Source organism: Nomascus leucogenys, chromosome 9, assembly GCF_006542625.1.
Source record: "Nomascus leucogenys isolate Asia chromosome 9, Asia_NLE_v1, whole genome shotgun sequence".
Classification (NCBI taxonomy): Eukaryota; Metazoa; Chordata; class Mammalia; order Primates; family Hylobatidae; genus Nomascus; species Nomascus leucogenys.
This window is the reverse complement of record NC_044389.1, coordinates 19445666-19461155: the sequence shown is the minus strand read 5'-3', so window position 1 is coordinate 19461155 and position 15490 is coordinate 19445666. Positions and strand designations below refer to the sequence as shown.

Genomic DNA, 15490 nt, shown 5'->3' with positions numbered 1-15490 from the left:
TCCTTGCTACCATTCTAGGTCAAGATTTCATAACCTCTTTCCTTGAGTCCCACAGTAACCTCCCAGCCAGTATTTCTGCTACGCTCTTGTCTCCCCACAGCCTGTTCTCCACATAGTATCCACAGCATTTTTATTAAAACGTCTATCTGAGTATGTTCTTCAAATAAGTAAATAAAGCGTCTGTCCCAGAGCTCTGCACTAACTCCTCCTCTGCCTAGCATACTTTAACTAGACATATGCATGGTTTATTTGAATACTTCATTTATTTCCCTATTCAAATTCCACTTCTGTAGAGAGCAGTTCCCTGAACACCCTACCTAAAAAAGGAGCCCATCTGCCTCCATCCTTGCCATAGATTTATTTTCTCATTTTTTATTAGCTGACACAATATAATGTCAGCTAATGATTATTGTCATTATCCCTAAGTTAAAAAAGATTTTGATCATTTTAATTACTGCTCCAGCTCTAGCAACCTAAAAGAAATTCAAAATTATGCTTACTGAATTAATAAACATTCGTATTGTTAGTGCTCTATCCCTCTTAATCCCTCTTTCTTTCTTTTTTTTTTTTTTTTGAGACTCCATCTCACTCTGTTGCCCAGGCTGGAGTACAGACACAATCTCGGCTCACTGCAACCTCTGAATCCCAGGTTCAGGCAATTCTTATGCCCCAGCCTCCAGAGTAGCTGGAACTACAGACGTGTGCTACCACACCCAACAAATTTTTTTGTTTTGTTTTGTTTTGTTTTTTAGTAGGATGGAGTTTTACCATGTTGCCCAGGCTGGTCTCAAATTCCTGAGCTCCGCTTGCCTTGACCTCCCAAAGTGCTAGCTAGGATTACAGGCATGAGCCACCGTGCCAGGCCAGTCCTCTTTCTTTTCATTTGCACTTTTTTGTTATCCCTTTGCAAAGTTTCCTTACCACCTTAAATATACTAAAATATACTTCTTAAAAGTAACATTAATATACTTCTTATAAGGAGCATGAATTTTTTACTCAATAAGACACTCTCTTTTCTTCAATAGAAAAATTTAGTTCCTTCATGTTTAGGGGAATTAAGGAACTAATCTGTATTTGTTATTTAAATATCATTTGTGTTTACTGTTTTTTCTTTTACTTTGTTGTTACTCATTTTCCCCTCTTTTGGGGAGACTGACCAAGGAGATATGGTCCTTTCTGTGCCATACATTATAAATATTCCCAAATAAAATTTTGGAATGCTATTACACTTTTCCTAGCTTTCCTTCTCCCCTCTCCTAGGTTTGCTCAGATAATTTAGTTCTTTTTTTCAAGACAATTATTAGAATTGGGTAATAGACAAGTATTCCCACACAGTATTTGTATTATCCAATAAAATAATATCCTCTTAAGTTTAAATTCACACAGACTTAAGAGATCCCTCTATAACTTCCCTTGTTTTCTATAAAGACGCTTGTACATCCTTTAGTCATGCTTTCTATCTGCAAGGTTTTTAAAAGGCACATAAAGCTCTTCATGTTTCCAGTAATATCACTAATCCCAGCCACTATCACATTACCACTTCATTGCTATAAACTGCCTATGAAATGAATCCAAAGAAACTCTGAGAACTAATAACCCACCTTTATATGAAATATATTGATGATTATTGCCACATACCTCTCATTCTCTTTAGTCACCATCAAAGTCTAAAATTACAGATTATAACCCAGATCATTATCCCTATTCTATAGCTCACTGAGCTCCCTATTTCACTAACTCTCCTATATGGTCTCAGTCTCCATTCATGTAGATGATTCCCTCAACAACCTGTGTACAGGCAATCTTGTATATGCACTCAGCTCCATATCAGCTTTTTACGGCTCAGCTATGTTTTGGAAACTATGTCTGCAAACTGAAATTTCCTGTCTCTCTTGTTATTTGACTTCAGGTTAGATTCTTTCAGCATAGAGGCACTACTGGCAGCCTGGAATACAGAAGGAAGAGTGTTAGTCTGGATTCTCCATAGAAATAGAGCCAATATGTTATATAAAGAGAAGTATTATAAGTAATTGACTCACTAAACGATGAAGGCTGATGGTGTGAGAGACCCAGGGAAAGCCAGTGTTGAAGTCTGAAGTCCGTTAGTGGAGGGTCTGGGGAGGGTGGGTTTTTAAAATTGCATTTATACCTTCAACTGATGAGGTCCACCCACATTATGGAGGGCAGTATGCCTTACTCTACTAATTAAAATGTTTGTCTCATCAAACCCACCCTAACAGAAACACTCAGAATGTTTCATCAACTATCTGGGAACCCTGTTGCCCAGTGAGGCTGACATAAAACTAATGATCACCGTAAATGAGAAGCTGTTTTTGCCTGTTATTTTTGTTTTGTTTTGTTTTTGGTTTATTTTTCTTTTTTCAGTTTGTGTTACTGTTTTTGTTGTTTTATCTTCTTTTGGCCTTTTAAGTAACAGCACCAATAGCTGGTGTGTGTGGAAGCCTGGCTTTTGTGGAGTGTGTCAGCAGAAGGCACGCCAGAGACTGCACTAGAACGATATTCTTAGGATCTGACTCCAATCACAGTAGTGGATTTTCCATAGCCTCAACACTATGGCACTTGAGGACTTTGGCTCAGGTGGTCGCAGCAACATTGAGGGATGCTTTTTGACTCCTTGAATCTCCAAAGTCAGTGATTGTGTGGCTTCTAAATTCTTGTAAGGTAGCGCCATGATACTTACAACTTCATCATTTCACTGTAATTCCTCCAGTTCAGAAGTGGAACAATCTCACATTCTTATTTTTGTTCCTTGAGTACTTCCATAATGTTGCCACCAATTCCCCCTTCCAATAGACAGTAATTTTTGTTTTCTTGACTGGATACTGACTGAAACAGTCTGACTTCTCAGATTATTGTTGTAATGTTTTCACATTAATCTTTCCTTCCTCCACTTCTTGGTCATTCAACCTCTATAGTCATATCTTAGATCATGCCACATCCAATGGGGGGATAATTCACGTGTCACCACAAATGTTACTCCTTAGAGCCTTCTTTCACCAAACTATCTGAAATTTACCTCCCTATCTTTCCCTGTAGTTTTTATCAGTACTCAACATAGAAAAGATAAACATTAATTATTCGTCTCCCATCTGCGCCCACCCCCGAATGTAATATAAGCTATCTGAAAGCATTATCTTTGTCTACTTGCTCATTTCTCTATCTTTAGCCCTCTAGAAGTTCTGAAATAGATTAGTTTCTCAATAAATGTTGATTAAATAAATGCATTGCATAATTAACAGCCAATTTCATATTTTGTCATCTTTCCATTTTTTAATTATTCTTCCCTGTGTATTTTTCTCAGATGGAATGTGTACTCTTTTAATCCTTATATTTCCTGAAATAATTTTCTTACACCTAGAGAAGTGGGTATGGGATTCTTGATTTCAGGCTTTTCTCTCTGATGTCTATACATATTTTTCAACCATCTTGGAATTTCCAGTATAGCAGAAACAACGGTTGTTGCAAATGCATTAATTTTATTTTTTTTATAATTTAAACTATTATTTTAGGTACTGAGGGTACATGTGCAGATTTGTTACACAGATATAGTGCATGATGCTAAGGTTTGGGGTACAAATGATCCCATCATCCAGATAGTGAGCATAGTACCTAACAGGTAGTTTTTCAGTCCTTGCCCTCCTTCCCCTCTTCCTCCTCTAGTAGTCCCCAGTGCTTATTGATGCCATCTTTATGTATCCAGTGTTTACCTCTCACTTATAAGTGAGAACATGCAGTATTTGGTTTTCTGTTCCAGCATTAATTCACTTAGGTTGATGGCCTTCAGCTGCATCTGTGTTGCTGCAAAAGACATGACTGTGTAGTATTTCATGGTGTATCTGTACCATATTTTCTTTATCCAATCTACCACAGATGGGCACCCATCTGTGCCCATTTTGTAGAATGATTTATTTTCTCTTGAGTATATACCCAGTAATGGAAGTGCTGAGTTGAATCATTTTTCATGAAAACTGTACTAGTTTTTGATTGCTGCAGAAAAAAAATTACCACAAAGAGCATTTAAAAAATTTACCACAAATAGCATTTAAAATAACACAAATTTATTTTCTCACAATTCTAGAGTCCAGAAGTCTAGGTAGTCTCAGCCGGTTTCTTCTCTATGAGTTTCCCAAGGCAGAAATCAAGGTGTTGACCAGCCCAGGCTCACTACTAGAAGCTCTAGGGGAGAAACTTCTTCCAAGTCCACTCATGTTGTGTGCAGTTCAGTTCTATGTGATTGTTGGACTGAAGTATTGTTTCCTCCCCGGTTCTTGACCAGGAGTCAATTTCACCTTCTAGCGGACTCTTGCATTCCCTGGCATGTGGTCTTCTTCAGTTTCAAAGCTGGAAATGGCTGGTTGGGTCTTTCCCATACTTCATCTCTCTTTCCCTTCTGTCTCATCTCTCCTTATAGTACATTTATTTGATGCCAGCCCCACAGTTTTCTTCTTGTAAGAGATCATATGATTTCAGACAAGATCACCTGGATAACCCAGGATAATCCCCTTAGTTTAATGTCTGTAACCCTAATTACATCTTTGAAGTCCCTTTTACCTTCTAATGTAACATATTCACAAGTTACACATATTAGAACATGGACATCTTTGAAGGCCAAGCTGCCTACCTTTTGTAAATAGGCAGTACATAATTTACAAGTCAATTGGTCATTAATCTTTTGTTTTCCTACTGGAAGCTTGAACAAGTTTCTCTTTGTCTTTAGAGTGAAATAATTTTAGCACTATTTGCTGAGATGGTTGTTTTTTTCTAATATTTTAATCTCTAGACTCACATCTTTCCTCAAAACAGCATACCTTCTTTTCCTACTATTCGTTTATTATCTTTCTTCTATCTTTTGTTTTTTTCTCTTATGAACATCTACGGTATTGATTAGTTAGTCCAGATATATCCTCCAAGTCCATTCCCTAATGTGTTCTATTTCCATGAGCAAGTCTATTTAATTAGAGACCTATCTAGATTATTATTTGTTTTTCCCTTCTTTGATTATTGGCCCTCTTAGATGATTATTTTCTTTTATCTGCTTGTTGAGCAAGTGGTGGCAATTCTCAGGAAAGCAGAGATGTCTCTGCTCCTGGGGGCCAGCAGTACACTGGCTGTGAAACCCTGGCTGAGGCATCAGCAAGAAACCTTTCTGACCCTGTTCGCAAATTTCCCACTTTCAGTAGATGGAGAGGCCTTAGCCAAGCTCTTTAGTTCATCCTTAACTCTTTGGAGGCCAGGCAGATTGGTAAAATTCACTCCAGCAGATGTCCACCTACACTGGATCTCCAAGTTTAAACAATTATCTGGTTCCGATTCATTCAGTCCTCACTCTACTGCCTTTATTCTAGTCTCAGGCTTTCCAGTTTCCCCAACGGCAAAAAATATCCCAACCGCTTCCTTCTTGGCACTTTTCTTGCCTGCCTCAGGAGGCATGAACAGGTAGAAGCTGGTATTGGAAGTGGAGGAGGAAAAAGATGTGTTAAGCAGACTTCCTCTGGGAGTCTTTCTTGCACTTTGCCAAGTTTTCATGTTTTTTTTTTCTACTACACTTTAAGTATGGCACTCCTTTTCTTTTTGAATTAAGTATGTTTAAAGATCCATTTTGTCTCCATTATTGGTTTACTGACAAAATCCTTTTGTTTTATTTTATTTTATTGCATTCGTAATGATTGCTTCCAGAACTTAACATTTTATGTATAGTATAAAAATTAAAACAATACAATTTTATTTGCTCCATTCTGTCTTTTGTGCTACCATTATATTTTACTTCTATATATGTCTTCTTTCTCTGATTAACAAAATGTACCTTTCTTGACTACTTCCAGATTTTGTCTTCTCGTTTTTAGGTGTCAAAGTGCCCTTAACAATTCCTAAGTTTTAAGTTCTTATTTACGCCCCATTGTGTCTTGTAGTTATTTGTTAATAGGGGAATAAAGTAATAGATGCAATTAAATTGTGCGTTATCTGCAGTCCATTTTGACTTTGTTCATACCACTAGTGTTATACAGGATTCTCCCAAAACATCATAAGATTCTTAAGATCATGTACTAAGAAAGTTCATCTCTGTAAGCATAATTATAATCTGATCTATACCAAGCATTTAATAGGCATCAATAAATGACACAGGCATATCAGAAATATATTCTAGAAAAGTTACCTAAAGGCCCTCGAGACAGTAGGCATGATATGGTTAAACCAAAGAATACATATTAATGTATGAATGTGGATGTCAATGCATAAAGGTACAACAATTGGTCTTAATACAAGTTTCCTGAGAGGAATTCTTTGTATTTTCCAGTCAAAACAATTTAATTCTCAGCTGAGATCCCAATCAAAAAGTGAGCTATTTTCCAAACAAAATAATTTTTTACACCCAAACTTTGTATTCCATATTTATTCAACACACATTATTATGTACTTTCTCAAGGCTGTCTGAAGATAAAACTGATTTAAAAGGAGTAGACAATTGTTAATGGGTGCAGCACACCAACATGGCACATGTATACATATGTAACAAACCTGCACGTTGTGCACATGTACCCTAAAACTTAAAGTATAATAATAAAATTTAAAAAAAAGAAAAAACAAAACAAAAACAAACAAAAAAGGAGTAGACAATTTAGAAAATAACAGTGGAGTCCATTTTCAGGCAAGCATAACCCTCCTACCCACAAAAAAAACACTGTTCTGACACTAAAAATTAAATAATAATAATAATAATTTATTGGTTCACATAATGAATTGTGTTCTCTAGTACTTACTTTTTATATATTAACTCAGTCTTTTCACAACAATTCTATACAGTATTATTATCTACATATTACGGACAGTAAACTGAACTTAGAGCAGTTAAATGACATGAAGTTATACTTACTGAATTAATGAAAAAGGCAGAATATGAGCCCTGGACTGCGTGGCTCCAGAGTTTGTTATGCTTACCATTATTCCAAATGGCAAGCACATCTTAAAGCTTACTAAAAAAAAAAAAAAAAAAAAAAAAAGCAACTCCCTGAAGTCACTCTGGTGTGACAACAACTATCATTAAGAGGATAATTAAGGAAGTTAATAAGAGGTGAAAGAAAATAAGGTAAACGTATTAAGAATGACCTAGATAGCATGCACTTGGTAAATGGAAAGGGTTCAGCACAAACTAAACCAGAATGGAGACCATTTATTATTGATCGTTAAGCTATCTATTTTTAGTCAAGGCTTCTTACCTATCTTCCATAAGAAGGAGTCAGCAGTTAACTTAGTGAACAGCCTGCCCTGACCTAGAAGTGATTGCACTCAATTGCTGCTTGAGAGTACAGGTGAGCGAGCCCCCACCAGGTAAGTCATGGCCTCAAAATGCACCATTCACAATGATAGATTTGAGCTCTTTGCAGTGATAAAAACCAGAATTAGAAGATAAGGCTCTGGGAATAGGAACATTTGAGTTTTTAAAGGCAAAGCTCCCAGTGCATATAACGCATGAGACTAAAAACATCCAGAATGAGACTTACAATTTTACATTTCATCTCAGCCCCAACCTGCAACTGGGTCAAACCTACATACTACAATGTCATATATGATTTTGTTAATATATACAAAATAAATATATAGGTGCATAATGTTCTCATTCCTGAATGGGTGACTGCTTAACTAAAAAGTAATATTATAAAAAGAAAATAACATAAAATAAAAATTATATTAGGTGAGAATATATTTCAAATATAAAAGAATTTAAATAAATTATGATTTGTAAGACTTCAATATTAATTCTTGTAGAAAAATGCATTTATTTTAAAAAGTATTTCAAGATAATCTCATGAAGAATGTTGCATTTGAGTTAAGAATCTACTGTGGAGTTTGCTTCTTTACAAGACATTCTTAAGTGTTACCTTTGACACAAACCCATACAAAATAATTTTGTTGTTACATAATTCTAAAACAAAATTTGATTAGGAAGTTGAATAGAAACTCTTATGTTACCCTCTTAAAATACCTAAAAGTCATAATTAATCTACTTACTTAAAGAGGCCCTATATATAATTACAAAGGCACATTAATCGCAAATTATTTATTCTGTGCTTCTTAAAATGTGCCTCTTTTAAAATGTTAACTATACATTTGGCAGTACAAATTTTTCAAGCTTTGGCATGTTTTATAAGGAAAACATTAATTTGAATGAAAAGAAATATTGAGATTGCAAACTTTTTTACCACCTGGTAAATGTAAATTTGTACAACAAAATGTTATCAGAGAAAAAAAGTCACATGGTGAGAATAAATAATGCTTAATATCTCATATACTCCCTATGAATCTCATTGCTGTGTACAGTTACTTGAAAAATTTAGTTAGCAATGGCATCCTGTCCTGAAAGCATCTAACACTTTCATCCATGCCTATAATTCAAACATTAGCATTCAAATCAGCCCACAACTTGCACTTTGGTATTTATTGAGTGAATACCAATTAAATTGTCCCAAATAATCATTTTCATTTCCCATAGATTGTATACCTAATATCTAACAGTCCCATGGAACATATGATCATTTGAGATGTCGGGATTCTACATTTTCTAGGGGATTTTTTTTTTTTTTTGAGGTAATGATAAAACCAGTTTTTCTATTGTCAAAAGAAATGTCTCACTCTCCTGAGCACGGTCTTTGTGTCTATGCAAAAAACATTAGTAAATCATGTCATTAGCCATAAATTTGGGGTCAATATACTTTGACATTTAATAATTTATAAAAGCTGACCATGCCGTACCCTGTGCCCTAATGTACAAACATGGATTTTCTTTATTTCAAAATAATGGAAGATCAACAGATTTTCAGGAGAGGATCAGGATTCAGATCAGATGAAAGTAAAATAGAAATTTCAAGAAAAAAAATCAAAGAAAGAAATAGAAAAAAGAAGTTAAACATTCTAAACAATAATGGGAAGAGAAAAATATGATGACACTTATGATAATGCTCTGAGTATTTAACCAATTTGTTTGTATGCTCCATACAGTTGCTAGTTCTGTATCCATGGCACCAGCTCAAACTGGGCCTGTTCTGTCAATAACAAAATATCAAGTTATCTTTTAGGTATAACAGAGCCAAAAACTGTAAGTCATATAGTCAGGGCACGTGCCCTAGAAAAAGCTGTGACCTCTAACAACATCTGGAACCAAAAGACTGGGACAAAATTAGAATCTGAATGCTGGAAACTTTCAGAAGTGAGGGATTCCTTACTTGGAAGATGCAGGGCTAAACTTTGCCTCAACATAGCTTACTGTAAATGACCACATTTGAAGCCCTCTAATCAAACTCTGTCAAGTAAACATTCCTAAATGCTTTATCTTGCCCTCTAACCCCGTAAAACTTGCTTCAGGCTCCAAATCCTGGAAACTGATTTGAACCTGTCACTCTCTTTGATGGCCAATTTTGCAATAAAGCCTTCTTTTCTCAAAAGCCAGTGCCATAGTTATTGTCTTCTCTGTGCATCGGGCAGCAAGCCCATTTGCTTTCTAACAGTTTCAGTAATTTTATTACATTGTTCTGCTCCCACAAATTCTTAAAAAAAAGCAAAAAATGGAAATTTTTCAAGGCATAAATTTGGGGGTTATATGGAGACAAAATTGGCCAAAATTTGGTTTATCATTTTTATAAGGTATGTGTGTGTAATTTATAAAAATTATATCCAAGGGTATTTTTTAAATTAAAAAGTTGCAAAAGTTTTACTACTCAGTCATATCTTTTTGCCAGAAGCCATTTTCACAGACTTATACTCTGGCTTATAATTGTAAAAAGTCCATCTTATGACCTCACACAAAACTTAACTGAAAATAAGAGTTTTAAAATAATGTTCTTAAAATATATGGTTTGAAATGCTTAACTTATAATAAATATCTTTAAGTATCTCCACTTGATAAGGGTATTGTTATTCCAGAATGTTATTTTCTATCAGTGGTAAATATTAGCTAAACATCTAGTATTTTCCAACTACCATAAGAGATGCTGGGCATAAAATGGTTAAGAAAGGCAAATTGAGTCTTTGCTCTCATGAATTATAAAAGTCTAGAAGAAACACTGAAAATTAAAGAACCATTATATATTTCATAGTTTTTAGAATGCTGAAGAAGCATAAACCTTGACCATATCCCATAATTTAGACAGACTACAAGAAAGTGTCATAGAGAAGCTATAATCTAAAAATTGAGACTTGAATGATGAGTAGGAGAAAGTGGGAAAGTAGAACTTAATATGAGACTCATTTGAATAAGGATTAAATTAATTATGCAGATTATACTGAATATTACATATAATTATATTTTGCATTTTGTATTAAATTTTATTGCCTCCTTTTACATTTTTCACTTTTTGTGATTTTGTCTTGTTTGTTTTCAAAAATTATACATAGCCATTATGAAAGTTTAAACCATAGCAGGAAGAACAAGGAAGAAAGTTGTTAGCCAATTGCTACATCTTCAGACAAAAGCACTTTCAGTAATTCATTTATAATGTAAGAAAAACTAACGTGAAAAAAAACAAGAAACTAGGGATCAAATATCATGACAGTGGCAATTAACACCATTAGACCATGTGGTAATTCTTCATCCAAACTACAGTACTTATCTTCTCACTGTCCACTTCCCAAGTAGCTATTTGCCTTTAGACTTCAACCAGTAAATAGAGTTCAAGAACTTAAGCATCCAGTGTTTAAATAGGTTTTAATCAATGCATAGGAACATTCCAAGTACTTTTGAATTAAGCATGTTAATCATGTTTAACATGATCATATTTTTAAACAACAAATGAGTTTATTTTGTCTTGAAATAAGACGGAGAAGGTGAATTGATTCAATTATTATTATGACATTGAACTAAAACAGGAAATTATAACATTGAACTAAAACAGGAAATCAATTAACATAATATAGTTCCTTATGTTAGAACCCCATGAAATAATATGAAAATATATAAACACATGTAAATTTAAAAATATTAAAGTTTGAAGTAAAGTAGTTGCAAAATAAATCTATCAGTGTAAAATTAGAAACACCAAATTCATTATAAATGATAGTGCTTATTATTGGTTAGAATATGTTGATAATTAAGCTAAAGTCATGCATTTAATTCCCGGATGTTCCAGTTTACTCTGCTTTGTTTTAGAGATGCAGAATGAATCACAATTCCCAGCTGTCTTGGAAGTGTGTATTATTGATGACAAGGGGTACACTGCCAATATGTGGACAGATTAGTCCAATTCCATCACAATGACAGAAAAAAACAATTCTGAGCACATTTCCCATAGAGAGTGGGTCAGCACAGCAGCTTAATTTTTATTTCAGTTTTTGGCACTAAACATGTGTCTCTTGTAGACAGATGCGTATTGATAGTTCTTTGTAATGGTGAAGGGAAGATTTTTTTTAAAACCACGTAACAGCTTTCTAAAACAGGTAATTTTAAGACTGTGAGATTCCTTCACAATATAGCCAATTTATCCAAATCTTTCAGACTCAAATTACAATGTACATACTAAAAGTTCTGATTTAGCAATGTTAATTTCTGACATGTCTTGTGGTTCAATATTCAGAAAGTGGTAAAATAAATGATGGAATCTATTCATATGAGAAATATTTCTCGATAGTCCAAAAAAAAGTTCACTTTTATCTTTACAGAACAGTTACTTCCCTCTCTGTGGCCTAAAATTATTCCCCTATTTACCATGCCCCTGGTTTTTACCTCTCATGTTACACTAAGATCAAATTTTAAAAGTACTTTAAATGAAGTAAAACTGGAGCCATGGGCATGTCGCAATGCTGTGTGTCATTGAAAGCATTAAATGTACCAAGAGAGCGATGGTACCATTATCTTTAACTTAGTGGAGATAATGAGATACTCAAGTGTTAGAAATAGGTAGGAAATACTGACAACTTGAATACAGTGGTGAAAGATGTTTTCTTATATTTCCTGTTAATATATTTTAGACATAGTGGTTCCCTCTTATAGTTTTATTAAAAGGATACTATGTTTAGATATTTTTAAGTAATTTAGTTTTTGTGGACTCACATGATAATTTAATCATCTTTTATAAAAAAGGCATTTGAAATGGAAAAAAAAACTAAAACTTTTGAGATGTTCACATTATATGCCATGCCATTTGCTTAACACTTTATATCTAATTTAATCCTCACTTCAAAACAACCTTATAGAGTGATTAATATCCTCATTTAATGATGTGTAAAAAAGTTGTTCAAGGGCTCTAAACTAGGATAACTCTTAAGTTTTAAACAACTAATGTACATGTGGACTTTTATCACTTAGTACCAAGAAACTTCTTTTTATTCCAGTCTCCAGTTTTTTTTTTTCTTTTTTGTGTGATAGTACGATATTCAGCTGGATATACTACTACCCAGCTAGACAACGTTTTTGCAGGCCCCCTTTCAGCCATGTGTGGATATATAACCAAATTCTAGCATAAAGTACAAGTTGTGTCTGATTTTTCTAACTACAGGCTGGACTTAGGACGTACTTGCAAGAACAGGGCAGCCATCTTGAACCATAGATAGAAACCATGTTTTGAAAATGAGAGAAACAAGATATAAGGAAAATTATTCCCCAGCAGTATCAAGCTGGGGAAACAGTCTTAGACAGACTGCCTAGACATTTCTATTTGTTTAAGTTGCTGTATTTTTGTGGATATTTCTATTTTACATTGTGTATGGTGTGACACTTTGTTAAAACAGCCTGCATGACATACTACGACTAACATATAACTAATATATAACATTGTTTATATGTTTCTTGGTAATTATACCTTTGATGTTGAACTTGAACAAAACTTATTCGATCTTATGATGGTGATCATAAGTTATGACGTCAGTTTGCTTACAAGGCAGAGAAGAATACACAAAGAAATCAAACCTGTTTATCCATTTGAGTTGTTGTAATTTAAGAACATATTACGATACATGTGATTAAAAACAATAAAATTGTATGTAGTTAAACGTAATGTTATGTAATTATTGCACATTAAGAGACATATCCACTACTGGTGACAGTTGTAATATTAGATAACATCTCAAAACCACTACTCAGTTATTTAAAACACACACACAAGACACGCAAAACAACAAAACAACTATTATACCAAATAAAACAATGAAATAGAAATAATTTCAATAATGAATACATTATATAGTGGAAATTTCATATAAATAATGAATAACCCTTTCTCTAGCACTGCTGCATCCTTTGGCATAAGAAAATGGTGAAATTTGTCTAGGTGCCACCTAGACTACCCAAAAAATAGAAGTACTAGGCAGAAAGTAGGAGCGCATAGAATGCCCACTACAGATGAAGATTTATTGTGATGAAGATGACTCCAGAACAAAAGTACTGCTAAATGTCATCATGTAAAAATAACTTGTCCTTTTTTTCACACTAACATCTCAATTATCCTTTGTCTAAATTTGCTTTAAGAGACTCCCACATTATATTTAGTAATCATTAATTTTAGTATTTGTAATTTTCCAACAATTGAAAAATTAGCATATGCATACCATACATACATAATTTTTTAAAAAATTGTAAGTACTTTCCCTGAAGTTAGATGAGAAAACACTCCTAAGTTGCCCAAATAATGTTATTACATTGAAATTCAGAATTTTTAGTGACTTTAGAAGGGAAATAATTGCAATTAATGTTTCATATTAATGCAGTTAGGTAATTACTAGGTGAATCATAAAGACAGTTTGTGAAAGGTAAAAAGACACTAAGCGATAAGATGGCTATATCATTCTTAGAGGCTATTTTATATTTAAAAGCATTAAGTATGCTAAAATAGGTCTACTGTTTTTAAATGATAAAAGTATGCAATAAAACATATTTGAAAACCATTTCGTAGAGTTACTAACCACATACTATTGATACAAAAACTTGTCATACTTATATATCTATATTTACATGCATACATGTATAGCTATATTTATACCTAGCTCAGTTGTACTACTGTATGGTGCATTTTTTCTTTTTTAGTACTTCCTAATTAGCTTTTTCTCTTTCTCAGTAGGGTCAGACCCAGGTCACAGCACAATTACACATATCTAAGATTCCTGCAACACAAACATGTTATTCTACCTCATTTTTTGATGTTCACATTTTTTCTCTCATTAAGGCTCTGCATGAATCCATATGTCGAGTGTCACATTTCATACTGGACTACTCTATAATTGTCAAAGTGTGACCTCCCAGAAAGGGAAATTACTGTCTTTATAATAAAGCATATTTTATATGTTTTTATAATGAAGTGCCAGGTCTTGCCTCGCACTGTCCATAAATCTGCCCTGGCTTTCTGCCTGATTGCACACTAAGAATCACGCAGAGAAGGCAGAGGCAGAAGCAGTGATTGGTGGGGACAGTTTTCTCAATAGTGTTTCTGCTTTGAAGAATGTGGAAAGCTGAGGGCACTTCTGTATCAGTAGTTTGAAGGAAAAAATTCTTGTTTGACAACTATGGCATGCAATATAAATTCTCATAGTCTGGCTGTTTACAGCAGTTGGTAAAATGTCAGAGTAGCGGTACATATCAATAGCAAATGATGTATGGGCTTTCTTGTTTTGTAAGACTGAAGAAAGAGTGTTACTTTTTCTTCTGTAGGCGATCTGTTACATTTTTTGGTGACTATTTATTTATTTATTGAAAGCTATTAATGAAAGTTGTTTATAATATGGTTTCCTTTAGAAATTATAATTAAATGAAACATAACACAAATTCTGATATGTACAATCTTACCAGGTGAAGATAAGGCATAGTAATGTAGATATTAAAATCAAAACTTGATTAAACATTGCAGACTGTGTCCGCTGAATGGCTCTGTGTAGATCATTCTAAAATAATACAGAAAAAAATTTGTAAATTTTGATAAATACTAAATATGCATGAGTTTCATTACATTTATTAATATACATTTCATGTCAACTCTCCTGTACATATACATACAATACATGTATTTCAAATGGAAATATAAGCATATTTCCATTTTTGCCTAGATCTAAGTGCAACTTACTAAAGCTTGCATAGTATAAAGATATTGGTATAGGAAGATGACGAAAGCACTAAATTTCAGTTTACTTGCATTACAGACATCTGAACAGGTGTTGCACTTACTCCCCCAAACCCCTACATGTTAAGCGTGATCTCTTATGGGAAATCCTAATTTCAAAAGATCAGAAAATAGTATGTTTAATTAAGGAAGAGGGAATAGATGAGTGAAACTACAAACAAAGCTCATTATCAGGAAAATTAACATCAATTAGCCCAGACAGTTTATCTTGAAAAGAAAAAAAAATAAAATACCCAATAAACAATTTTTTTCTAAGTTTAATTTCTTTAGCATTATGATAAGTGTCAATTCAAGATATACTATACTTTTTTATCTTTCCAATAGCAAACAGTAAAAAATAATTTTTAGTGTTGTTTAAGGTGCAAAAGTGAACACTC

At 33.7% G+C, this 15490-nt stretch overlaps 1 protein-coding gene across 2 annotated transcripts in view; it reads right to left on the bottom strand.

The window, feature by feature from the left end:
• Positions 1-15490, bottom strand: part of KCNT2 (potassium sodium-activated channel subfamily T member 2) — a 394167-nt gene that overhangs the window by 230188 nt on the left and 148489 nt on the right. For both annotated transcript variants that reach the window (XM_030818707.1, XM_030818708.1), the window contains exon 8: positions 14783-14877. In XM_030818707.1, coding sequence (XP_030674567.1) covers positions 14783-14877 — 95 coding nt within the window. The remainder of the gene's footprint in view (positions 1-14782; positions 14878-15490) is intronic.